At 39.9% G+C, this 25911-nt stretch overlaps 1 protein-coding gene across 1 annotated transcript; it reads right to left on the bottom strand.

The window, feature by feature from the left end:
• Window positions 1–405: 405 nt before the first annotated feature.
• On the bottom strand, window positions 406–25911 carry copa (COPI coat complex subunit alpha). Its single transcript, XM_057857302.1, has 29 exons — window positions 25693–25911; window positions 25234–25347; window positions 22641–22714; window positions 22470–22550; window positions 22217–22293; window positions 22027–22136; window positions 20161–20270; window positions 17006–17105; window positions 15686–15904; window positions 15474–15624; window positions 13278–13344; window positions 12998–13073; window positions 12848–12930; window positions 11683–11908; window positions 11463–11601; window positions 10868–11030; window positions 10511–10657; window positions 10242–10431; window positions 10076–10171; window positions 8240–8328; window positions 8035–8158; window positions 7843–7932; window positions 4170–4273; window positions 3242–3388; window positions 2849–3172; window positions 1803–1913; window positions 1560–1721; window positions 771–965; window positions 406–692 (listed from the first exon to the last, which is right to left on the bottom strand). Exons 1-29 carry the CDS (start codon window positions 25730–25732, stop codon window positions 633–635), a joined length of 3669 nt encoding a protein of 1222 aa, XP_057713285.1. The 5' UTR covers window positions 25733–25911; the 3' UTR covers window positions 406–632.

Raw genomic sequence — 25911 nt, forward strand, 5'->3', positions numbered from 1 at the left:
AGTCAGTGATGGTCTGGGGTTCCATGTCAGCTGCTTGTGTTGGTCTGTTTTATCAAGGGCAGGGTCAATGCAGCTAGCTATCAGGAGATTTTTGAGCACTTCATGCTTCCATCTGGTGAAAAGCTTTATGGAGATGAAAATTTCAACACGACCTGGCACCAGCTCACAGTGCCAAAACCACTGATAAATGGTTTACTGACCATGGCATTACTGTGCTCAATTGGCCTGCCAACTCTGACCTGAACCCCATAGAGAATCTGTGGGATATTGTGGAAGAAAGGATGAGGGTACTCAACTTTTTAAAGATTTTTTTAACCGACTCTCCTTGTGTTGACTATTTTAGGAAAACAGTATAAATGGTCAGTTATTTATCTGCATTTTAACTGGAAGCCAAAACATAACACATTTGTCTCATACTTGACAGGTGCTTTATTTCCCTCTCCCCCAGGATACAGAGCAGTGATTTGTTATTTGACATAGAATGAAAGCGAACAAGACATGACCGAGACTAAAAACAAAACTTTGATAGTTTCTCAAATTAGCAGAAAGGATTACATTGCAAGGTTGGCATAACATATTAGTTGCTATTCATTGTTATTTATTTTCCATTGGACTTTTCACAATCCATCTTCTCAACGAAACTGAAGTGGACTAACCCGCAGGCCAATCACATCCTTGCCGATCTCGGTCACCTGAAAAGTGAAAGGAAACATTAACATGGTGTCCAAGAGCATCAAATTGTGCTGGTTTGCTTTTTCTTATCATCCTACCTGAGTGACCCTGCACACCTGGCCCTTATACGTGGGGCAGTAGCAGGCCCCTGATAATGGGCACTTCTCCACGGGACGTCCGCGGTACAGGGGGACGAAGGAGGCGGCGCACAGGTCGAACGGATTGTGAGGGTCGTAGTTCAACTGGTGAGTGTCTGTCAGGTTCTTCTCACACGCTGCCATAATTTTCCGGGTCTGAGTTGGGTGGGAGAATAATGTTAACATCATGATATCTGTAGAATGACACTGAAATGTCCCTGTCATTGCACTGCTAATGCCACAACATTGTCATATGCATCTCACCAAGAAATATATTGTCAGACATCTGTCTCAATATGAGTGCTGCATATGCAATCTTTGCACAGTGACATAGCATTTTTGCACGGTTACATCTATGCACAAACTGTCATTTGCACCATCATATCAAGTCAACTATCTGCCTCCTAGTCTGAATACTGTAAATTGTCATATACGCACTGTTGTATTACCACATCACTGCTTGCTGCTAGTCACTTATTCACTTTATTTCCAATCTGTGTACCTTGTAACCAGTGTTTTGATGTTAGCCTTATTGTACTTTTGTTTTAAGTTATGCTATGGCGAAGCATTAAATCTCATTGCACTCTGTACAATGACAATAAAGACTTTATTGTTGAAGCCGTGTGAGGTGCTCAATTGTTAAGTGTGGATAAAATATTGAAATCGCAGCGTTTCAAAAGGGGAAGAATATTAAAAGGCAAATCATTTTAGTCAAGCACAATGTAATGTAAATAAAATTTGACATGCAACCTGCTGCGCAACGTCGGGTTTGGGGCCGAGCTCGAGCAGGCGGCGTGCAAAACCGGCGGCTGTCTTAAAGTTGCGCAGCTTGAAGAAAAGATTGAGAGCGGTGCGCAACACCAGCACCATGTGGACGGGCTGGAGGTTGCAGTGGGTGAAGTAGGCAGCCATCTGTGTGGAACGACAAACAAATAATTAGGAAATGTCTTGCTATAGAAAAAAACAAAAAGCTGCATGATATCTCAGCCTGACCTCGCAGAGCCTCTTCTGTTGGTCCAGTGTCTCTTTGGGAAGCTTCTTCCTCTCTGTCTCCATAGTCAGACCCACTATGTACTCCTTGCAAATGGTGATCAACTGCTGAGCCTACAACACAATATTATGATGAGCTAACAAATTGAACATGTACAGTGCTGGTGGCATCATGATGAATTTATAATTAAATCGAACACGTACATTGCTGGTGGAAATGCCTTGCTATGTTAGTGCGTCTACTGTTTTTTTTTTCCTTTCGTTTTTAAACATCCATTTGGTTCTTCACAGTAGAGTAGAAGAGTGAATGATAAATAACGACAAAACGGGACAAAACGCAATGTCGTGAGGCAAGTTTGAAATGATGTTGACATGTTTTATGTTTTACTTTGTATCAGTCATGTGCCAGTTACTGGTTATTTCACATCACATTGAAGGCAGTACCACATGTATTTCTGTATTTTGTCTTACCCATTTCATAGTCGTTCAAAAAGTAACATCTACAAAAGAACAACTCCCAAAAAAAAAACAAAAAAAAAAAAAAAAAAAAAAAAAAAACAGGTGGAACTTGCTTGTACAAGCTTTGTGATGTGAACTTGGATAATTAGTAGGACTCTTTTTATATTTGTTGATATGTTTGCTGGACCAATTATTTTGGTTTTGTTTCAAATTAAACATTTTTTTCAATGAATAAAAAAATTGTTTCCCATTTATTTATCATAATATATTCAAATAATACTTTTTAGAGCTTCAATCACTATATTGTCAGTTGCCAAGCCCATGCCTACTTTGTATAATTGCATTTTTAAGTATTAATACGCTTCAGATAGTTGTCAATTGTAAATTTTTGGTGCTATTTTCAGCACTGCATTTCTCGGCAAAAGTAGTAATACTTTTTTGAGAGAAAAAATGCAGAAAAAATATTTGTGGCTATAATTAGGGTTTTGGCAAGTTTCATTAAGTAGCAACAAAATTGAATGCCAATTCCCAGGAAAATGTTTTTAAGACACTAAGGGAACCCTGTAAACACCCCATGGCTGCATGCTCACTTCAGCAATCTCCTGCTTGTTGTCAACGACCAGCAGTGGCACCGACAACAGGATGGCCCTGAAGCGTTCCACGGCCTCTTCAAAGCGCCCGGAGGTGGTCAACTGGTAACATTGTTGCAGGCGGGCAATGAGGTCGGCTAAACGGAGACCCACGGCCGGTAGCCCCTGCTTGGCCCCGCAGTCCTTCCAATTTCTCTGGGGGTTTCCCCTCAGGCATGGCAAAGAGGGCAGGGCCAGGTAACAGGTGCGGCCCCTGGACAGGGTCTGCATGAAGAGCGGCTTGTACGGGCCGAAGTTGACCACTCCAACTTGGTCGTGGAGGAGCTGTGTGAAGTTGCAATGAATTTAAGAATAGCTCTGTGGTTCACTACCGCATTCTGATAGGCAACGTACTCTCATTGCAGTCTCAAAGGAGCCCGCTAGGATGTGGTCTACTGGCAGCTGCGAGTTGTTGCACCACATCTGCGTGGGACTCATTCCCTTGGTGGGCGGTACGAAGAAGCCGTCCTCTGCCGATCCTCCTGCGCCGGCTGGCAAGTCCTGATGGTCGAGAACAAAACATAATGTACATTTTATATAAGACTTCATGTTAAGTGGGCTCCCAAAAGAGCCAGAGAAATGTGAGATTTACCCTGGGACAAACTGAAAAAAACATCTTGATAACTTCAAAAGTGCAGGGATCCGAAAAGAATAGAGGTTGTATAAAAACAGGAGGCAGGCGCACACGTATTGTCAGTACAAGCTTGCAAAGACAGTATTACTAAGAAAACAGAGTCATCTGACAAACTACCGGTAGATATTTTGAAGGCGGCCAAGTAAAGAGCCACTATGTAGAAGTTTGGAAGTTCTCAAGCTTTTCTTTAAAAAAGGCCAAATTCCTTTCCAGACACTCCTCCCTGCTAGGCTGCGGGATAGATTTAAGGATTTAGACTAGAGTTCCCAAACTCATCTTTGTCACGGGCCACAAATTAGTTAGGGTTTCCCTCGGAGGGCCCTCATGTCAGCCAAGCCATATAAATATTGAACTCATTTGGCTGCCATTGACAGCACTACACGTCCAATTCATGTTGACTGGGGGTGATCTTTGTCAGAATTTGAAGTAAATACGTTCCGATTACTGGGAAAATAGAGGGTAACTTGACAAGTTAAATCTGTATAGATTCTTCCTGGTTGCGATTGGTCAAAAAACAAACAAAAAAAACATACATTTAGTTTACACGAGGGGGGAGCAAAGTAAGGCACACGGATCACAACACGGAGAACGCTCCCTCTGTTCTTTAGCTGTTCCGCACGCGTTGATACGACATCAAGGTTGTCCTACCAGCTCTGGTGGGAGGTCCAGATCCTCCTCCACTTCCCAACCTCCTCCATCTTCTTTGGCACCTCCCTCTTCTCCAAAGGCATCCTGGGCATCCATGAAGCCATCTGAGGAAATGAATATTATTTTACATCATGACATGACTTGAGCTTTGGAAGCTTTTATAGCAAATCACACATAATCACACATACAGTATATATACCTCCTTAAAAAGATGGGTGACAAAAATGGGGATATGCCATCAAATGTGGGCGGGACATTCGGATCCACTCGGAAAAAAATAGGCAAGGTCCTAATTGCAGCTTGAATTTATCTCGATATAATACAGGTAGTCCCCCGGGTTACGATGTACCCGACTTACGTGATTTCGACTTTATGACGCTAGAGTCTTGTCCGCCATTCTGTCTCCAGTCATTTTTTTTTTTTTTTTGATGTTGCGTAAACAGTACCTAGTTCTTGTCATGTCAGGATTCCCTCCTCCCCCAGCAGCATCGCCGCCATCTTGCAGCTCCTGACAACGTCAGGTCCCACTTCCTTGTTCTCACGTTGCTGCTGCTATTACCATGGCGTCGACTCCTCTTGCGAGTCCCGATCCGTTTTGTTTTAGTTTGGACGGCGGGCTCGCGTTAAGAGAGGCGATGCTGGCGACCTGTTCGGCCATGATATCCCCCTCTCTCGCCTCCCTACTCTTTCCACAGCACCCTTTCTCTCAGCAAGGCGACTCATTTACGAGGAAAGCCCGAATAGTTTTTTTTTGAAGCCTGAATAGTTAATCCATCCACTGCATTTAACACAACATACACCACAGTATCTTATTTCTTACTTTATCTTATTAGTATGATACAGGTTTTTAGTTATTTTGAGTACTTAACCCTTTACTGCCAAATGTATCACATTTGATACACCTAAAATTTCATGATTTTGAGACTAATTCAGAATTCTGACAATTCTTTTTGAAAAAAAAAATGGATGCAAGTCAACACATTCATCTGCAGGTTCCATGAGGAAAAACAAACTGGATTTAGCAAGGGTTATAGATATCAGCGCACTTATTACACATATTCATTTTGACTTTTCTTTTTAAAAATTTGAAAAAAAGGTTTCATTAGGACTAGGGATGGGAATTGATAAGATTTTTACGATTACGATTCCATTATCGATATTGCTGAACGATTCGATTCTTTATCGATTCTCTTATCGATTCTAATTTAGGGAAAAAGAACAAACGTTTTGATTGGCATCGAGTTTGTTTAATCAGAACTCACAACCTTACAAACTCACAACGAAATCAAAAGAGGCCCAAAGCCTCAATGTTAACTGTGGCAATAAGTGGCAAATACACAAGAATGTGTAACATTTTACTGAAACATTTATCTAATAGAAATAAAAAATATTGGTATATATTGGCAGATAGGTTGTTGTTCTGCCTTTGGCAATATGTGTTAAAGCAGGGGTCCCCAAACTTTTTCCTGTGAGGGCCACATAACTTTTCCCTTCTCTGATGAGGGGCCGGGGTCAGTTTGTTACAGAAAAAGTGTGACGATTGCAGAAGTGCATAAATGTAAAAAATTATTGTGTTTCAGAAAGCCACAATCAAATAACCCTTTCTGGATTCTTCACGGAATGAAAGTAAATAAAATAAAAATAATAATATAATAATAATAATTAATAATAAACACACTATTAATTAAATAGATAATAACCAAATAACACTCTCTGAATTCTTCAAGGAAAAAGGCCAGGAAATAAATAACACGATTGAGGAAAAAAAAAAAAATTCAAAATGGCTGGACCAAATGTGGAGGGGGCCGTATTTGGGCCGCGGGCCGCAGTTTGGGCACCCGAAGAAATGCCGCATCCAAGCGAGTGAGCGAGCGAAGTGAGAGAGGGAAACACTTCTACGAGCCTACGTTCTTTGTTAATGTTAATATCTACAGAGGCAACGCCTGTATGTATCATCTTTTGTGTTGTTGTTGTGTTTCCACTCGCGATCGGACACTTAAATCCAGTTGTGTAGTGGTTTGAACGATGTGCTAATGCTAGCGAACGAATGCTAACCATACTGTTATTAGCAGCTAATCATCGCTGATTTACGTTGATGCAAACCTGTTTGTTATTGGGGACGAAATTGATTTGTTTCATTTCTATTCTTAGTTTCACTCTTCAAGTGATGGTTGAATAAAGTCAGCAAATTATACCAACGTCTTCTACATCGTCATTTGGGAGTTTAGCTAGCTGTATAGCCAGAACTGAGCTTTAGCCTCTCTGTGAGGACAGCGCAGTCGTATTCCCTCCCGATGCAGTTACCTCCACCTTGCAATGACTGCAAGTCGCTTTGTTGTAATTTTTCCTCGTGAAGTGAAGACACACTTTCGAGCGTTTGAACCTACGTGCTGTCATTGTTACGTTTATGGCTGCAATGCTCGTGCTTACCCGTCGTAACCTTTCATTTTCACACTCTTTCCTGGTGAAGTGTAGTCAAACTTTGGAGCGAGTGGTTCTTGGCGCCATGCTAGTTTGATGCGTCTGGACAACAAGACATGTCACGACGCAATACGCGTCTTTAGGAATCGTTAAAGGGATCGTTAAGGCTTTTTCATTGTGATGTCGAGGCCTCGAAACACTCGGAACCGGTTCCGAATTGGAATCCGATTTCGATTCCCATCCCTAATTAGGACCTTATTTTTCAAATTTTGGGATTCTCTGATTATTGCTTCATGTTGCGGGTACAGTGGGGAGAACAAGTATTTGATACACTGCCAATGGGTTTGGCAATGTATCAAATACTTGCTCTCCCCACTGTATTTAAGGGTTAAAGAGTTAATGTTGACTTATGCGGAAATTCGGGTTATATTGCCAGCCAAGAAACTGAACTCGTTCGTAACCAGGGGACTACCTGTATTTGTTTTGTTTGTTGGCAATTTAGAAAAAAGAAGTGGGCCAACTGTAAATACAGTGATACCTCTACTTATGAACGGAATTCATTCCAGGACCTAGTTTGTAAGTCGAAATGGTCGTATGTCCAGCAGGATTTTAACCATAAAAATACATTATGATTCTATGAATTCGTTCCACAGCCCAAAAACCTACACTAAATCTTTAATACTGCAGGTACAGTTACTAATAGCAATTACACATAGCAAAGCAAAAATTGTAAACACAAATCGAATAATAAATGGAAATTAAAAATAAATAAATACTGTCACCTTAACTTATAGAGACTGGTTATTGGAGGTCGGAGGAGACGGCGGGTGCATGTGGATACGTTGGGCTGTGTTCTAATTTAACAAATGTGTATAGTGGGTGAGGATGAGCCACGTTGTATAGGCAGTTCACTCACATGCACACCACGCTCATATTTTTTTATCACTTCCTTCTTAATTTTAATAGTAAGCATCACCTTTTCCTTTTTTCACCACCTGCACTAACCTTCTTGGGACCCGTGTTGATTTTTCTCACAAGATAATCCGCTGTGCGTCCGTCTTGCGGGAAAACAATGAAATTGCGACTGTCATAAATACTCGTATTTTGAGAATGTCGTCATGTGTCGAGACAAATGACGAGTCAAATTTGACTTCGGACGTCGAAAGGATCCTATGTCGATGCGATAGCATGTTGAGGCACCACTGTACTTTAAGATTCAGTCGAGAACCTTGGTGTGTCTCACACTACTTACCCTCATCAAGTTGAAGCTCGGCGTCATCGCCCCAACCCTCCGCTCCGGTGGCGTCCATATCCAGGTCAGCGGCCATTTGACCTGCCTTTCCTAACAAAAGAAAAAACAAAAGCCACACACATTGACTTCATGTGACTGATTTTGACATCGTGTGAATAACTTTGACTAGCCTTCTCCCGTGATCCCCTTTACCTTTAGCTGCAATTGCTCCCTCAAAGAAGCCCTTAGACACAGTGAGCAGGGGCCAGTTAGTGTCAAGGGGGTTGATGGGTGGTGGTGGCTGCAGGAGCTGGGCATTGGCATCCACTTCAGGTAACTGTAAGAGGAAATTATAAGTCTTACTGCCAAACAGTACAGTGGTGATATGTGACTATGCGGAGTTCTTTTGAAAACTTACAGTCTCCTTCTCCGGATCAAACGTCTCTTTGAGGGCCTCTGCTTCTTCATCCAGTCCGTGTGTGGCAGCAGTGAGGTATGCTAAGGACTCTGGGGTGGAGGGAGAAAATAAAAATGTTGGAACTAAATATTTTTTCTTCTACCTACTTTTTTAGAGAGAAAAGAACGAACAAAAGAGAGAAAGCTTAAAACTACTCATTTAACACATTGACGGCTCTAGATATCCAATCCAGTTGGACTGGGAGAGGCTGGCAGTGAATTATCACTGCTAGACCTCCCTGTCAAAATGAACATCTGGCGCTGTCAATAGCGTTGACAGATGAGAATTTACAGCCAGTCCTTACAGTTCAAATGAATTGGACATCTATTGTTGTCAATGGCAGGGAATTACTTAAATACTGTACTATATAATAAAAGAATAGTGTTATTAGGTGACAAACAGTAAATATCTGTTTTAATTTTTAATGACATTTTCATCAATGTATATTTTATTCATTAACTCATCTGCTCCTAAAAAAACAAAAACGTAGCATTTTTAATTGTTTCAGTGTCCCCAAAAAGTATTTATATGTCTTTTACGTACCCCCCCCCCCCCCCCCCCCCCCAAGAGACATCTCTAGGTTCTGATGCAACTTATCTCCAAAGCACAACGCTCAAAATCTATTTTAAAGCAATAAAACTGGCGACTGGAGGGAAGTAGCGAATTTGGTAAGAACTCTGACAATGAAAGGAAATGAATGAAGAGAAATACTCAGGAAACGGAAGTAGGAAGAAGTAAGAAGCGTGAGAAAAATGTGGAGAACGATGTAAACACAAGGCACATGCCCCATACAAGTTCCCTAGGTGAATTCTGTTATGAGGTAGTGATCACTACAAAAGATTAAAAAAAAATCTATCTTGATGAGAGAGGACAGGCAGTGATGAGGGAAAAATTTACCCCGTCTGCCGATACAGCAGCGGCCACAACAGGGTCATCTCTGTTCAATAGTTTAGTTATGTGTAAAGAAATTGTTACTTTGCAATCAAAAGCTCTATTTGTCTTGTTGTTTATGTTATTTTGTAGAAGGAAAACATTATTGAGATGTTTGGGATGTCACAAAAGCAAAAAATAGCCGTGTTGAAGTCAAAGTTATGTTTGAAATGTATGCTTTTACAAAAAGCTCAATTTCAGTTTTTTCATCAGAAATTGGAAAATTGCTCAAACTAAGCTATTTTCTAATGCTGATTACTAAAGAATGGAAAAAGATATGAACCAACTTTTTTTCCCTGCTGAAAGAAGAGTGTAATCTTTCTTTTGGTGGGTTCCATGTTTATATAGCAATAGAACAGAATTTTCTGTGGGCCTTGCAAAATCAGTCGAAATTCAGTAAAACAGCCAGGAGTGAAGGGGGCTGCTCCGGTGAAAATGGCTGGGAGGGAATGAGTTAAAAAAAAATATGTAAAAATAATATTTAATCATTCATTCAAGCCATTGTATACCAAATGTTGTTGCCTACATTATGCAAAATGTCCACATATGTGGACTCCAGGTCTTTATTGGGTTATTTTTTTTAATAACTAAAAAGGTCAGCTCCATTATAAAAGGTTACAATTAAATTTAAATATCGTCTTATTCACGGAATAATCTATTGAATAACTTGTTGCTATATTTTCTTTTTGGCAAAAAACAACAAAAACTAATAATTTAAAAAAAACATCCTCGATTTAAGTTTTTTAAGTTTAAGTTTAGTTTTTTTTAAGTTAATTAAGTTTTATCACCCTGGCGTAATAGACAGCAATGTTTTTTCTATCCTGGTACATTCAGTCAAAATGTGGTTTAGGGGCCATTTTAACTTACTCTGCCCACAGTTCTTTAGGATGCGAACTCTCTCGCTGACATCTCCCAAGTAGAGAGCTGCCTGGTAATGGCCGCTCATGTCTTTCCTAATCTCAGCTACAGAGAAAGAAGTCACAATTTTGCCACTGGTGAATACCAATCACACAAATTGAAAAGATCTTCCCACCAATTTTCATCATCTTGCGTAGCTTAGCTAGATTGCCGGTGATAAGGTAAAGGAATGTGAGCTTGTCAAAATTCTTGGTCCTCTGGTAGCACATCTCCACCACCTGATGGTGGCCCTGCAGCAGCGCCGCTTCGCCCAGACGCTCCCAGCAGCTGCGCTCGTCCAGTGCCTTGGCCGCCTCAAGCGCCACCTTGAAAAAGACAAGCGAGTCACTGTAATGAACATAGCCATTCGTAAGGGAGGAGCTACTCTGTGAGTGTGAACATTACCTCAATGTTTCCACACTCTAAAGCCAAACTAAAGCGAGTCTTCTCGTCTTTAACAAAGTGCAGTGCCACCTCGGGGTAGCCCTTCTTCTGAAGATAGGCAATGATGGACTGGCCCACTAACTTGGCGTTACGGACCATGTGAAGCACCTAAAAAGGGTCAACATTAATAGTATTTAAGCATGTAGCACGACCAGTCAAAGGTTTTGACATACTTTCTCATGCTACGAATGAGAAACATTAACACAATCCATTCGTAACCATTTAAACCAAGGATTTGAAGTTGCGCATGCAACAACATGACCACGAGTTTGGCTTTGGCATGACCAGCGGTCACATGAAATCACTTGGGAAACGCACCTCGTCGTATTTGCGGTTAACCAGGGCCAATTTAAAACGGTACTCAGTGGGATCGATGGTGAGAACGCGGGGTCGGCACTCTCTGTCCAAACAGTACACGCTGTTGCCTCGCACACGGGTCACGTAAATGGGCAGATCCAGCGTCCTGATGATGCCGTGATCGCTATGTGGAGAAATACATGTTGAATATCAATTCCGCCAACGCTGTGCAAACATCACGTACCCATAGTTGGGCTATATTTCGATCTTTTTTTCCCCCAATCTTTTGATGACAGGTGGCAAAAGCATGATTAAAATACAAGTGATCATTGTGTGGAGTGCGGTAAATTCGGAAGAATTTAACTTTCCCAATCTGCTTGTAAAATAACCGTGGCTAAAAATTCTAATTGTCATCTACAATAGCAAATCCTAATTTGTCTGGTAGACAAAATTTTGACCAAACTGGACACAGTAATGGAGCAAGTTGTTGTGTTGACAATTCGTATAACGCGTGTGCCATACAGCAGGGGAGCCAACGAATTACAATGTAACGAAGGAAACCCGTTTACCACTTAAGTAAATACTTTAGAAACCGAGCAGATGTGTGTCCATGTACCCTGAGGTGAGGGCGTATTTGATGTGGTTGGATGTGGTGTAAATGAAGACGCCGCTCTCATCCCAGGCGCCGCTCTTTACTCTGATGTTCTCGTGAATATTGCAGAGGCTCTCGAGCTTGCGGTTGCAGATCATAATGGCTGTAAAGCAAACAGGTGGGAGAAAACTTTAGCATCCTCATTCACAGACATACCAAGTCCGTCGGCAGTCAGCATTCTTACCGTGCTTGGCCAACAGCGCCACGTGACTGGTGTCGGCACTCCACACCACATATTTGACCTTAGCAATCTTGACGGTGGCCAGCGAGCGCTTCTGCTGTACGTCGAACAGCGTCACACCGTCGGCGTCGCGTAGCAGCAGCGAGCCAGTGCCGGCGTAAAAGATCTCCTCGCAGCTTGGCACCTGCACTTTCTTCACAATCTCATTCTTCAGGTTCTTAATCAGCAGCTGTGGGAGACAAGATGTGAATGGGAATACAATTTAGCTGAAAAAAGTTGTCAGTTAGGATTTAAACCCCATAACTGTATTCACACCGGGATGTGCAAAATCTAGCTATAGTTTAGATTCAAAACACACGAGAATGAATTAGAGAAGTGAATTTGAAACTCGAATTCTTGATTGGGTATGTTGGGCTTTCATCAGTCCGGCATCAACAATATTAACCTGAAGCCAAAAATAGTGACTAAATACATATTTGCTGCAGCAATACAAAATAGGGCTGCAGCTATCAATTATTTTAGAAGTCGATTAATCGATGAACTCCTTAGTTCGAATAATCGAGGAATCCGATAAGGAACATAAAATATTAAAATACCTGAGCTGAGCCTCAAACGGTATACAAAAATTAATGAATGAGGATCTATGTACAACAAAAGAACAATTGGCTAACTTACATAGCAAAAGTCCGCTAGCTCAAATGCTATAAAAATGCTAACTTTTTTCTTCATACTCTTAACAAATGGTTCAAACACATATGCCCACAAAAAACGGCTAAATATACCTATAAACTAAATTACAAATGCAGTAAAAAAAAAAAAAAAAAAAAAAAAACATTAGGTCAAACAAAAACTTGGCTTATGTTGGTCTGAATAGGGAGCAGCTGGATTCAGCCATGTGAAATGAGGCCGACTAGAGGGCGGTGTATCCACCCAAATCAATACAACTAAATGCAAACACTTTCAAAACAAACCATTACAACACCACTTTAATTAGAGTACTTGAAGCAGCAAAATTTAATTTGAATCTTTTTTTGTTATCGAACACGCGAGTTAATCGATTAATCGTTGCAACACTATTGCAGAATAAACCAAAACAAAACACCCTATAACGTAAATTCAGCTTGGCAGCTTTTTTCGCTTTCCCAAGTAAAATTACTAGAGTACTTACAGAGTGCATGCGATCCAGGACGGCAAATCTGTTTCTTGCCACCCACACGGCTGTCAAACCAGAGGACCTCTTCCCTTCGGGCGCTGGAATGGACAGAATGATCATTACATTATTTGAAATAAGAGTCACTCCACGCACTGGTTTCCATACCATCAGGGTTCTGAGAGTCGCTCTCTTTGGGAATGGAATACAGGTCATAAGTGCTGTTCTCGAGGTTGGTCGCCCTCTACAGAAGGGAAAGACAAATCACAAAGTGAGAGACTACACTGCAAAAACTATAGTGAAATCAAGGAGTGCAAAATACGCCTTGTTCTTTCTTGCAAAGTCAAATTTTCCTGTCATATTAGCAAATGCCATTGCTTAATTTATTCTTCATTTCATTACTTTTTCTCTTTTGTTTTTCATCCCCAGATTTTGTGATGATACTCACAGTGCAGAGCAGCACTGCATTCTCAGCGGGGTTGTACGACATGCTGAACACTGGAAACTTGGAACCACTGTAAGAAGAAGACATTTTCAGGCTTAAGTGCACGATATGAGGCCTAATGATGCCTAATGGGCACTCATTTAGCTCATTGGCTGCCACTGAGTGTTCGGGAGGTCCAATCCATTTTGACTTTGAGAGGCTGGCTGCAATCTCCCAGCCAAAATGGATCGGATGTCGAGGGACGTAAATGGCACCGATACACCGTTTTTTTAAACACGTCAACTTCTGTTATGCATCATAAAAGCAGCAGGTGTGCAAAGACATGGCCCCTGGATCCCTTATATATGCAGTAATCTTCATTCATCATTCACATAGCCTGGATTGAATAGTATTACCGTATTGGCCCGAATATAAGACGGCCCTGATTATAAGACGACCCCCCTCTTTTTCAAAACTCAAGTTTGAAAAAAAGACTTTCTGAACACCAAATTAATTTTTATACAGAAAATAACTACAGTACATCTGAAACAAATGATTATAACAATATATTTGAGAGAAAAAGCATGTTATTTTGTCTGATTCAAATCTTAATATCTGAACATTTAAATATGAATGGCTTCTGGTTTTTTAAATGTAAACAAACCAATCTATTGTGATAAAACAACAAAATTGCAATAAGTGCATTAACCATCAAAGTGAAGTCTAACTGTAACTGTAGTCTTGAAACGAATGTGAATAAGGAAAAACATTGCAATAAACTAAACTAATGCAAACTGGTTAAACTTGAGAGTAGCTGAGATCTGTCATGAGAGAACATCGCTTCAATTATATCTGGTGCCATCTAGCGTCGTGAATGGGTTAATGTCTGGACCGCGAATATAAGAAGACCCCCTCTTTTTCAGTCTATTGTGCAAAAAACACCGTCTTATATTCGGGCAAATACGGTATATGAGTACTGCGTAGTCATGGTGAGTCAACCAGATTCTTCCCAAACAGAACTATTCAAGTCATCTGGTGAGAATTCTAGTTTTAATATGTCAATATATATCGCAAACCCCTCCAAAAGTCGCAATGTCAGTTTTTTCTAATATCATTCAGCTTAATTCATAGCCATTCCTCACAGTTTAAATATTGGATGTTTATCCATCTGTTGTATTAAAGAAAAAAAAGGTATTTTTTTATTAATTGTATCTGTATTAATTGTTTTTATTTATATTTTGTTAATTGATATATTTATTAACAAAAATTAAAATTATTATTAAGCATATACACAGTATATATAATTATGATCGAGACCTGTCGTTTACATGGGTGGAAATTCAATTTTGGTGTTTGCAGGCCATTCTCTTATACCAAATTTAATATTGTGCCCTGCGTGATTTAAAATGTAATGACTACGTATGTGGACGCCAGGTATTTATGATTTTTTTTTTTTCATATACTATCAAAAATAGCTCTTGCACTATGAAACCCCAAAAGGGTCAACATTAAATAAAAACATTTTGAAATAAATACCTTTTTGATAAATAACAGACTAATTGTGTGATATGGCCCTTAAATTGTAAAATAAGGTAATATTATAAAAAAAGATTTTACAAGTTTTTTCGCAATTTTTTTGTAAAGTCTTTTTCCACAATGGCCTTTTTCTTTCATAATGTAGTTTTTCAGCTCAATGAATTGTCTTCTGTCCATCAAATTTATAAGGTGGAGTCAATTAATTGATTGGCTGGATCGTGGAGTCTGGTTAGCATTTGGTAGCGTCAATGAACTGCTAGGTTAACTCCCAGAAAGCATCTCATCAAAAACACACTGCTGCTGATATCCACACTCAGGCTGAGGTCTTTTATTACTTTATCACAGATTCGCAACTTCTCTGAGTAACTCTAAAAGTAACGCTAACAAATGCTAACGGAGCTAACCAGACGCCACGATCCAGCCAATCACTTACCTGACTCCGCCTTATGTATTTGATTGTCAGAAGACTATTCATTGTCCTGAAAAACGACACAATGAAATAAAAAGGCCATTGTTGAAAAACACATTATGAAATAAATTACTTTATACAAAAAGCTTTATCTTGTAAAATCTTGTCTTAAATCTAAAATTGTGCTGAAAAATGACATTATAAAATAAAAAGGCTATTGTGGGAAAAAGGCATTACGTATATCCATTTTGCACAAGACACTTCAAATCGGCTACCTGCGCAGCTGCATGACGGCAGTGTCCTTGCTGCTGTTAAAGTCCAGCTGGCGCAGGAAGCGCTCCTTGACATAATAGAGCATGTTACCATGGACCGCGTATGCAGGACGCTCGCGCTCCAGTTTGAACACAATCATGCCGCTGTCATGTCCTGGAAGATATGTGACACATTAACCCATCAACACTGTGCTCCAAATAGGTCGACTACATACCCGCAGCAAAGAGGTTGAGGTTGGGGTGTGCACCAAGCACCCAGAAGCGGTCGTGGTCCCGACGGAAAGTCTGCACACCGGTCCTTTTGGACATGTCCCACACTCTAATACTCTTGTCCTCAGAGTTGGACAGGATGAGCTCCTGGCGTGGGTGGAACACGGCACAGGAGACGTTGTTGTAGTGGCCACGGCAAGTGTCAAGCTCCCATGCTTTGGACTCTGGAAGAGGAAGGAGAACTATTATTCACCTTTTGTGATGCAGTAGTGCATAAAAATGCCAACTCTAAAAGCATATCTTCTAAAAATAAGTGTCAAGGAATTGCTTCCCAACATGTGCTTCTCAGTTGTTGATATACGGTGATCCCTTGCTACTTCAAGCTTCAAACTTCACGCCCTCAGTACATCGCGGATTTTTTTCAATTAAATTAAAAAAAAAAAAAAAAAAAAAAAAAAAAAAAAATTCTGATGAAATGTCCCAAGCCGATCACGTAGTCTCACTTTGCTTCCTGCTGCTCTTTGTTGGTCAGGCAGTGAACTGGAGTTGCTTATTAAAGTTAACGATGATCGACACACATTAAAGTTCGATCTTGCCACAGATGCCTGGAAGCCAAAACTTTAACGCACTGCATGCGTCATTCATCGTTTAAATTGTTAAACAGTTGCTGTGGCAACTCTGTGTGTAAGTAAGTAGCTTGAGCAGACTCACTCAGTGAAGAATTTGATAAAGACAAGAGTTTTTCTACTCTTATTTGAAAACAATTCGGTGGGACAGTAATATGTTTACAACTTATCATAATTATTACATTTGAAGTGCTTAAAAACCATTCATTAAAAAAATATACACACACACACACAGTTTTTTTTTTTTTTTTTTAAATATCCTTTGGGAAAATAAGTTAAAAACATTGTCTTATACATGTATGTATCCCTTTCCAATGCTAAATCTGAATAAATGCATTGAATTGGGGAGTGGGGGGGGGGGGGGGGGGGTACTTCACGGTTTTTCCACTTATCGCGGCGTGTTCTTGTCCCCATTAACCGCGAAAAACGAGGGATCAGAGTATAGTTTAAGCTTCATTATTCTAAAAATGTGATTGATGTTCCCCTTGTGATCATAAGTAAACTTTTAAAAGACTTCTGGACTGAAAGCCTTTTTCTTCTAAAAACAAAGTGAGCGCGTTCTCTTCCCTGAAAATAAGCCAACACAATGCCTTGAGAATAGGAGTTGTCTCAAGGCACTTTACCTAAAGTTGATGAGTCCGTTCTTCCCTGTATTTGTACATATAGAAATGAAGCTAATATATTCTATTGCATTCTCACCATTCATCCTCCAGATCTTGACCTGCCTGTCGTCAGCGCCCGACACGATGAGAGGCATGCTGGGGTGAAAAGCGGCCCAGTTGACCCCTCGGTCATGACCCTGGATAAAAGACACAGGTCTCAGTGAGGGGACTGTTCCGTCTCATGCAACTGAGCCAATACTACCAATCTTTTGTGCAGCTTTCACAGTGATGAGCGGTGAGCACTCATAAAGACAATAGAACTGTGGGTTGTATTTTGGAGGTAGCACTTTATTACCAAGCTAGTGAAAGACACTTATTCCATTAGTGCAACACTGGCAGAGAGGGTGAAATCAAATGCAGTTAGCCAATGGTAATCTGTTTCAACAGAATGTTCTTTCTTTGGTAGCACGTTATGCGGTCTGGCAGTTACTTCAAAATGGTGTCCAGCCTAGCTGTTGAGTCGTGTGTGGAGTGACTTGGCATAAGGCTGGTATTATGTAAAATGAAAATAATTGAGACATCACATTTAATATTCCAAACTGTTCACTCACATTCATAAATTGGCAGCTTACACAGATTTACTTGGCTGTTTCGGTTAACATTTGGATGGCTACTCACAACAGAGACTATATGTACGTTTCATTCCTTTAGTGTTGTCCCAACTTTAAGGTACATAATTTACTACCACTGATGCGATCTCCATCTTTCAGACTATCAGTGGCCCAGAAGGATTGTTTGGTCTTTGATAATGACAAAAATATATTCTATTTAATAAAGGGGATCTGTAATCAATTTAACTTGAATGTGTAATGAGGAAAAAAAACGTACCACAGGCGTTCACTCATCTATACTTACGCTAGGCCTGTCGCAATAACAAATTTTGGGAGGCGAAATATTGTCTCATAAATTATTGCGATATTGCCTTTTTTTTTTTTTTTTTTTTTTTAACCTTTTGTAAGATGTGCTTTAATGCTTTTGCACACTAACAGTATTTACAATAATTAAACCAATTATGTGTGTTTAAAACTAGGTGTTATGATTATGTTTTCTCATGTAACAGTCTATTCGCTTGTGCTTTAGTGCTTACACAATGAAAAGAGTAAGGTTTCTGTTTTCAGTAAACGTCACCATAATGTTTCATTCTGGTTTCTGTTCTCAGTAAACGATACCATAACAGCTAAACGAAACTTACGCATGTGCAATGAATGCTCTCCCACTTGTCAATAAAAGACGCAGCCTCAGGGAGGGGGCTGAGAGAGGCTCACTGCGAGCAAGCGTGCTGCGCTTTCGACCCTCTCCCTGGTGGCCGCCAGTGAAAAATTATCTTCGTCTCAAGTCTGATCTTTCCTCCATCCTTTCCTAGGTCTTTGTTGTTTTCTTAGTTCAAGTATTAAGTTTAGACCTAACACCTATTCAACCACGAACAAGGTGACAATACATCCTAATAAATCACCTATTAAAATGCAATAAATTGTCATTCTTAAATGAAACAATTTAAAATGTATAAATAAAAAAAAAAAAAACAACAATGCATAATGAGTCATTTTAAAGCTAGTAACGTGCAGAATATGAAATAGGTGAGAAACCCACTGTCATTTTTGTTGTCTGCCAATTAGAGCCCATTAAAAGTGTTAATATGATCCAAAATGACTGTCATCTGGTCCTGCAAAGTGCACATGCAAGAAATCTGAAGTCCAATTATTATAATTTATTACATCATATTATCATTGCCAATCAGATTTTTCATAACGGGTGTCATTTTAAATCTATTCTTAGTGTAGAATCTGAAGTATATGCGATTGCTTCCAGAAATCTGAACATGACATGCTTTTATTTTGAAATGTTCACCGGAAGTACATTTGCTAAACCACTAACCGCAAGCTTTACACTCAGTAAAAAGAAACAAAAACAAAATGCACTTCTCTTTCGTCATGCATGTCGTATCAGTAATACATTTTTTTCCTTTTGTTAGCATCGCTTGCAAATTCTTTAATCCAGCGAGTATTCATGTTTGATGTGTCACCTTTTACCCGCAATTTTGCATTGTGGAGAAGACTCGATGTTTTATAGCAGCCTAAAGTGGTAAGTACATTTTCTTTTTTCCATTAGCCTCAATGTAGCAATGCTAACGTTTTACAATGTTTAATATAGAAGTGTTTCCTTATGTTGTCTGAACTTTAATTCCACGGCGTGTTGATGGCCAATAAGAATCTGTGAAAGCTACTGGAATCTAATATGTAATCAACACGCACGTGTGCCGAGTGCACGCAGCACAAGCACGCACATATGTATGCACGCAAGCACGCTGCAATAAATCGCAGTCGGGAAAATTACCGCCCTCATTTTTATTTACTGTGCGATAATTGTACTTATTGCATGTCGCGACAGGCTTAACTTACGCACGGCTTCCTCCATTGTAGTTAACTTAATGAGATGAGCCAGGGCTCTTGCACTATTTAAGTCAAATTTTATGCTTTTTAAGACATTTTTAAGAACTTAAAAAAATATGTAAAATGGGACGAAAACATGTCGCAAAAATTTCTATTAAAAAAAAAAAAAAAAATTCACTGTAAAGTGTAAACAAAGAACTGCTAGCACAGACCGCTGGTGTTTTTCTCTTCATGTGCGACTCGACGGCTTTGACCCTGTCCCCATTGTCCCTAACGAAAAAGTCTTTTTGAAAGACATTGCACACATGGCACTGTTATTTATCACCAGAGGTCAACCACCTCTTAAATAAACAATCTTCCATCCATTTTTTATTAAATTTACACTTCATTTTCCTGCTCACCTCTACAAGTGCGAATAACCAGGAAATGGCGTCATGGTGATAACTCAAGTTGCTGAGATTGCGGACAATATACCGGATAACATATATTGTTCCCAAACTCTCAGATTAAGTGCATGGCCATGAATAAAACAAATAAACATCATTAGAAGTTTTACAGCGGACTACACTGATTTCCGTGGCATTAAACACATTGTCTGGAAATTTAGTACCAATTTTCCATTAAATTTCAGACCTTGATTATCTGGACTTGGAATTTAAGACATTTTAGGACTCTTAAGGACCCACGGGAGCCTTGGTTATGAATACCGAAAATTCGTTACTGACAAAAATTTTAGTTGTGCTTGCTTAAATTAAGACTAGGCATAGCTTTTTCGAAGTTTTCTTAATGTAGTGCATTTCACCTCAAGCACGTGCTTGACGACTGCGTCGGAGGCGCCAAACAGGTCGACGCCGGAGATGCCGCGGACCTCGGTCTCCACGGCGCCAGGCGACAAGTTCTTCTTTCGCAAACCTGCAACCGATATTCCGAGGCGCGTGTGCGACAGCGGGGCGAGCATATTGTTTGGGGGGAAAGAAAATAGTAAGTGAAAAAATCCAATACAATTGATAAAGAGGCAACAAGAAGCGACAGCTTAATCTGGATGACTGCTGGACTGGCGGACACACACTCAGGTTGGAAAAATCAAACGTTTGCTTTCCTTTTTCACGGCGTCTGATTGGCTTAGAAGGGAAGTAAGGATTAGGTTGGAAAGTGAAGCTAGCGTAATGATGATTCCCACCTGAATAAACAACGTGGCGAGCGCCCGTTCAGCAGTGAGAGGAAATGAACGGAAAATGGGATGAACTAGGAACCCGTTTGCAAGGGTGGATGTTTCCAGGAAGGGCATTGGATAAGGGGGCACATGGAGTGGGAGGGCGTGGGTGCTGGTGGTGGTTGGCGTTGTACAGACGTGCTTTGATGGGGCTTTGGATGTGAAGAATGTAAAGTTAATTCACTTAGTTGCTCATTGCGTGCTTGATTAGTTACGTGAAACTTTAAAATTTACAGGTTAGCATGTACCTGTTAATAACACAAAAATAAAATGTTAGGTTGGTATAAACCTTATGTGATATACTGTATACATTATGCTAAAAGCCATAAAATTTCAGACAGGAGGTATTGCGGAAAAGGAAGTAATCCCAGAGGTTGCGTGTTTGCAAATGAGAGGTCTCTTCAGACAAAATTATAGTATTCTTTCATGCGAGTATGAATGTGTGAGTGGGCAGTAAAGCAATGACAATGCAAACAATGTCCAAAAGAAGAGGATTCAATGAGTGAGGGGGAGGGATTCATGGAGAGTTCCAAAAGGGACAAGCAGACAGTATTGATATCAAGAAGCATGCAGAGGCACGCAAATACCTCCTTGACCCTCACATATGATTGTCAGAATGATCAATTCATATGAGTAAGGAGAGGTGTTTGCGCATTCAGCCCGCAGAGTTTGTCTATACACGTTGGCGAGGAAGAGGCAGGCTCGGCACGTGAATTTTACGCCCAGTTTCACAGCCTCGTTCTCGTCAGATAGAAAATGAACACAAGTTTGTCGAATTGAGTCTTCTCATGTATTTTTTTTTAAATCAAATCAGGCCATCATAAATTATTTTTCAGCTGTTTACAAAGTTTTATATTTGTACATATTTCTTTAATTTTGCATTTTCTTCCTTTTACGTCATTTTTTTCCATAAGCATTTTCTTTTTGTAATTTGTTTTTTTTCCCATTAATTTTGTAAAATGAAAAATTTTGTCCCATTTATTTGGATTTGTCTTCATTATTGTATTTACAAATATTTTTCCCTATTTTTAATCATCCAAATATTTTTTTGATAGAATACATTCAGTATTCTACTATTTTTCCATCATATATATTTGTAATTTCCTTAATATATGCGGATTACTCATCTATACTGTTTTTGGGGGATTTTTCTTTTTTTAATTTAGATCAATTTATGCTTATCCTTCAAAAATATTTTTAATTGGGAGTTGGAATCTCTGCTTCTCTGAGGATTACTGGTCAACTTTGCAAAAAGACCGAATAGTGACCATCTTTGTGTGTATATATATAAGTTCTGCTGTACAGATAAGGAGCACAATTTATATATATAAGAAAGGCTTTTCAAGGGGAAAAACCATCCACTTCAACAGTGATGTGTTCACTTTCTATACCCACTCTCCACCCTCTAACTCTCGCCCAACATCCTGCGCTCCGCCGTCTCCTAAAAGCCCTCACCGGAGATATCCCACACTCGCACAGTCTGGTCCAGGCTGGCCGACACCACCAGGTCCTCTGAGGGATGGAACTGGGCACACATGACGTAGTGGTTGTGGCCCGTCAGCACACTGAAGGAGCGGTGAGAAAATCAATGACGATTTCACATTTGAAGACTGTTGTTACATGTTGAGCCTGTTATCTGATTTACCAGACACAAGTTCTGGACTGCCAGTTCCAGATGCGAATGGTCTGGTCGTCGGAGGCGCTCAGGATCCAAGGGTACTCCTGGGAAGAAAAAGAAAATGAATAGATAGGTTGTGGAAACATGTCTTGTTTTGTTTTTGCCACGTAAAATAGCAGGAAGCACTAATTGTTATTAAGGTGCTTTCACACATTGTATATAGGAAATTTCAATTACTGGTGCCTTTCAGATGTTTGCTAGTAGCTGCCTTAGAACTCACATGATGAAAGAAGGTGGTCCTGATGTAATCCAGGTGTCCTAGTAATGTGAAAAGGCAGCGTCTCAGCTTGTAGTTCCACACCTTGTTAAATAAACAAAAATATTTTTAAAGCTATAATATGTTAACAAGTTTGAAGAAAGTACCACAACATAATGAAACACAAAGATTTACCTTGATTTTGTAGTCATCTCCTCCGGACACAAACAGTGGCTGCTGTTTGTGGAAATCAATTCCTCGAACAGGACCTGTGGATCAACATATACAACACAATGCACAGACTAACATGTACTGAGCTCTATAATTTTGACTTCAGATATCGACAAGTTTCCGAGGTACATCTGCTTTACTCCTGCATTTCTGCTCGCGATTTCCGTTTTACACTTTCTCGAACTAAACAACAGTGCAGTCGAAGTGGCATCACTCATCAAAATCCCTCAAAAAAAGGCAATTTGGAAAACCGCATCCATCTGCCATCATCACGACATGGGAGGACAACATGTTCATGAAGGCAGATGTGGAACCAAGTCCGTGCCACTAAAAAGACCGGGTGTTTATATAGTAGGCCTGATTGATACTGGAAAAAACTATCATTACGATTTTGGAGGGGTTTCCGATATATTGCGATGTGTTATATTGCCATATTAAAACTAGAAGAATTTGAATACATAAGTTTTGGGAGACTTTGGTAAACTCACCATGACCACCGTTATGGAAGGTATGGTCTTCCTATCCCTGCATTTTCATGTGTCCAGTACTTCAATAATACTAAAGCTAAAATCTTGCACATTGGACTACGACTTGTCTTTGATATTGTTATTACGATGACGATTGTAATTACTGTATGTTTAATATTATTTACCACAACTACTGTACTGCTGTGGCTGCAACAGATGCTATCTACTACTAACCTGTTGCTAATCAGTACGTGTAGGAAGGAACAATTATGTTCAATTTGACTACAATTCTGTGTTTTGCGTCACAGCTGAGACATCATTAGCTTTGCTGAATCTAGTTATACAACGATAAAGAAATGGAAAACACATATCTACTACAAGTCATACATGGGCTTCTTACCCTAAATGCATAAATGCAAGTGTTACAAGCTTTTGTTCGTTTGTTTACAGGTGAAAATCGCTGTTAGGTAAGGGAAGAGAACTTGATGTGCCACACACCAACACTTACTGTACGTTGATGGACATATATTGAGACTACGTGCATTCCACTTTGATGATGGAAGGCTCGACATATGCTCCACCTTTATTAATATTTGTCTAATAATTTTATAAATTGTGATTTATTGGCCTGTTTTCACACGCACCAATAATTTTAAATAAGAAATGGAATTATGTTGTCCAACAGTTTTATTGCGATCCATATCTGCAATACAAAAGAATTACATACTTTATTATTGACATATTACATTTGTGTTGTCATGTATATAATCTAACCAGATGAACAATACCTTGTAGTATTTCCTTGTGACAACAAAATCCGCGTCAGCCCTTCTGAATTTAGCAACTTTATTATTTGTATATTTTGCCTCATTTTGGTCACTCAAGTGACCGGTATATCAATCTACACCACCTGTTAACACAGGCTGCATAGATTGTTAGAATTTTGTCCACGATTGATCAATGAAGTGATAAGAACAAACGCACGACACAGACAGTACCGGAGCTTCATCTAGGTCGTGCTGAATTCCGTGGGTTCCTCTGGTTTGATTTTGCAGTTTTAACTTTGGGGCAGTTTACATGGTGACTCTAGGACGCAAAGATGCAATGACTGTGTTGCGGAGTAGCCTCGCGTTCATAAGGTGTCGACGGAAGGCAAAGACGAAAACCTTGGAATCCTGCCTCCAAAGTGGAAGGATTCGATTGCGGGGGCTTGAGGGGGCTTGCTCTGCATCCATATCAATGGCAAGCTCCCGTGCCGATAACGTCAGCACTCGCACAAACAAATAATATTTTTAATTTAAATATGTTCAATGTTTCCATTTTTTTGCCTTTTGGAGCAACAAAAAAACAAAAACAAAAAAAAAACAAAAAAAAACAAAAAAAAGCCATTGCTTGGAGTGGGCAACATGTGGTCTTCCGGGCTGAGGAGGTTGTTGGGGTCAAAGTTCATCTTTCGCTGTCGCATTGTAGATCCGCACTGCCCCATAGGGCCTGGCATGAATTTGCGACATTGGTCGAATGGAGACGGAACCGTATAGATGCAAACATGAAATTTTTTGTCTTCTCGGAGACTCACAATGTAAACGGCCCCTTTGTCTACACACTGCTTACTTCAACCGCACTTCATGTATTTCTGTCTAAAACGGTGGCAGAAAATGTCAAAGATCTGCATCGCCCATGTTTTGCTCAGGAAACTTGTCTATTGTGTGAAATAACCATTCTAGTTACACATTCAGCCCCCTCTTTCTGTCTACAGTCATGTTTGTTAATTATTATTGGCGTAATAAAATACAGAAGATTTTATAGACAATTAAAGTGAACAGTTTAGGAGTTTTGTGCTCATTTTGAATGTGCAATTCAGGAGTTTTGTGCTCATTTTAAATGTGCAAACAAGGAGAAAAGTGTGCTATTTGCATTTAGAATCTCTGGCAGTCGTAAAACAGCAGAATGTATTTACAAGAGTTTCACGCATCCGGTGATGTACGTATTCTAGGCTGAATTGGACTGCTAAGCATTAGGCATGAATGCGGACAACCTTCAAGTCCATTGTGGGGGTGTTGAGGACAGAATTATAAATTATTTTTTCTCACCATCATGCTCATCAAACTTGTCAATGAGCGTGCACATGCGATAGTCCCACAGCTGGATGACCCCATTATGCAAACTCGCAAGAACCCACGGCCTTTTCGGGTGGAAACTGAGGCCTGAAACGTAACACGTATAATGAAATAACCATTATAGAAAGTGGAAAAAATGCAGACAAGGAATGAGACGAGCAGATCGTATTACTCTTGACGATCTATGTTAAAAGTAGGGTAGCCATTAGCTTTGGGGTATCACGACATGAATTGTATACTTAAAATGTATCGCTCTTTGAAGCAATCAATACATGAAAATACCTAATTGATTTTAAAACAACAACAACAAAAAACACATGATTAAACAATGTTTATCAGTATACATTCTAGAGACAGATAGATTCTGCATCACTTCACTGGACTGTTCTTAACAGTAGCCTCTCAAGCTAGCTACAACTGACCAACACTTACCTTTAACACGGGCCGACTTGGTTTCAAACTTTGTCAACATGTCCAACGCGAATCTGCGTACGATTCTCTTTTAACTATATATTTTAAGTAAACTATCACTCTTATTGCACGTAAAATGTACGAATCTAATAAAGCGTCAACTTATGCTAGCTTGCTGTCGCCCATTTAAGATGGAGCCTGACACGTCTCCCGTTTTTGTCTTCCGTGTTTGAGCAATAA

The sequence above is a fragment of the Corythoichthys intestinalis genome, chromosome 14 (assembly GCF_030265065.1).
Source record: "Corythoichthys intestinalis isolate RoL2023-P3 chromosome 14, ASM3026506v1, whole genome shotgun sequence".
In the NCBI taxonomy this organism is placed as follows: domain Eukaryota; kingdom Metazoa; phylum Chordata; class Actinopteri; order Syngnathiformes; family Syngnathidae; genus Corythoichthys; species Corythoichthys intestinalis.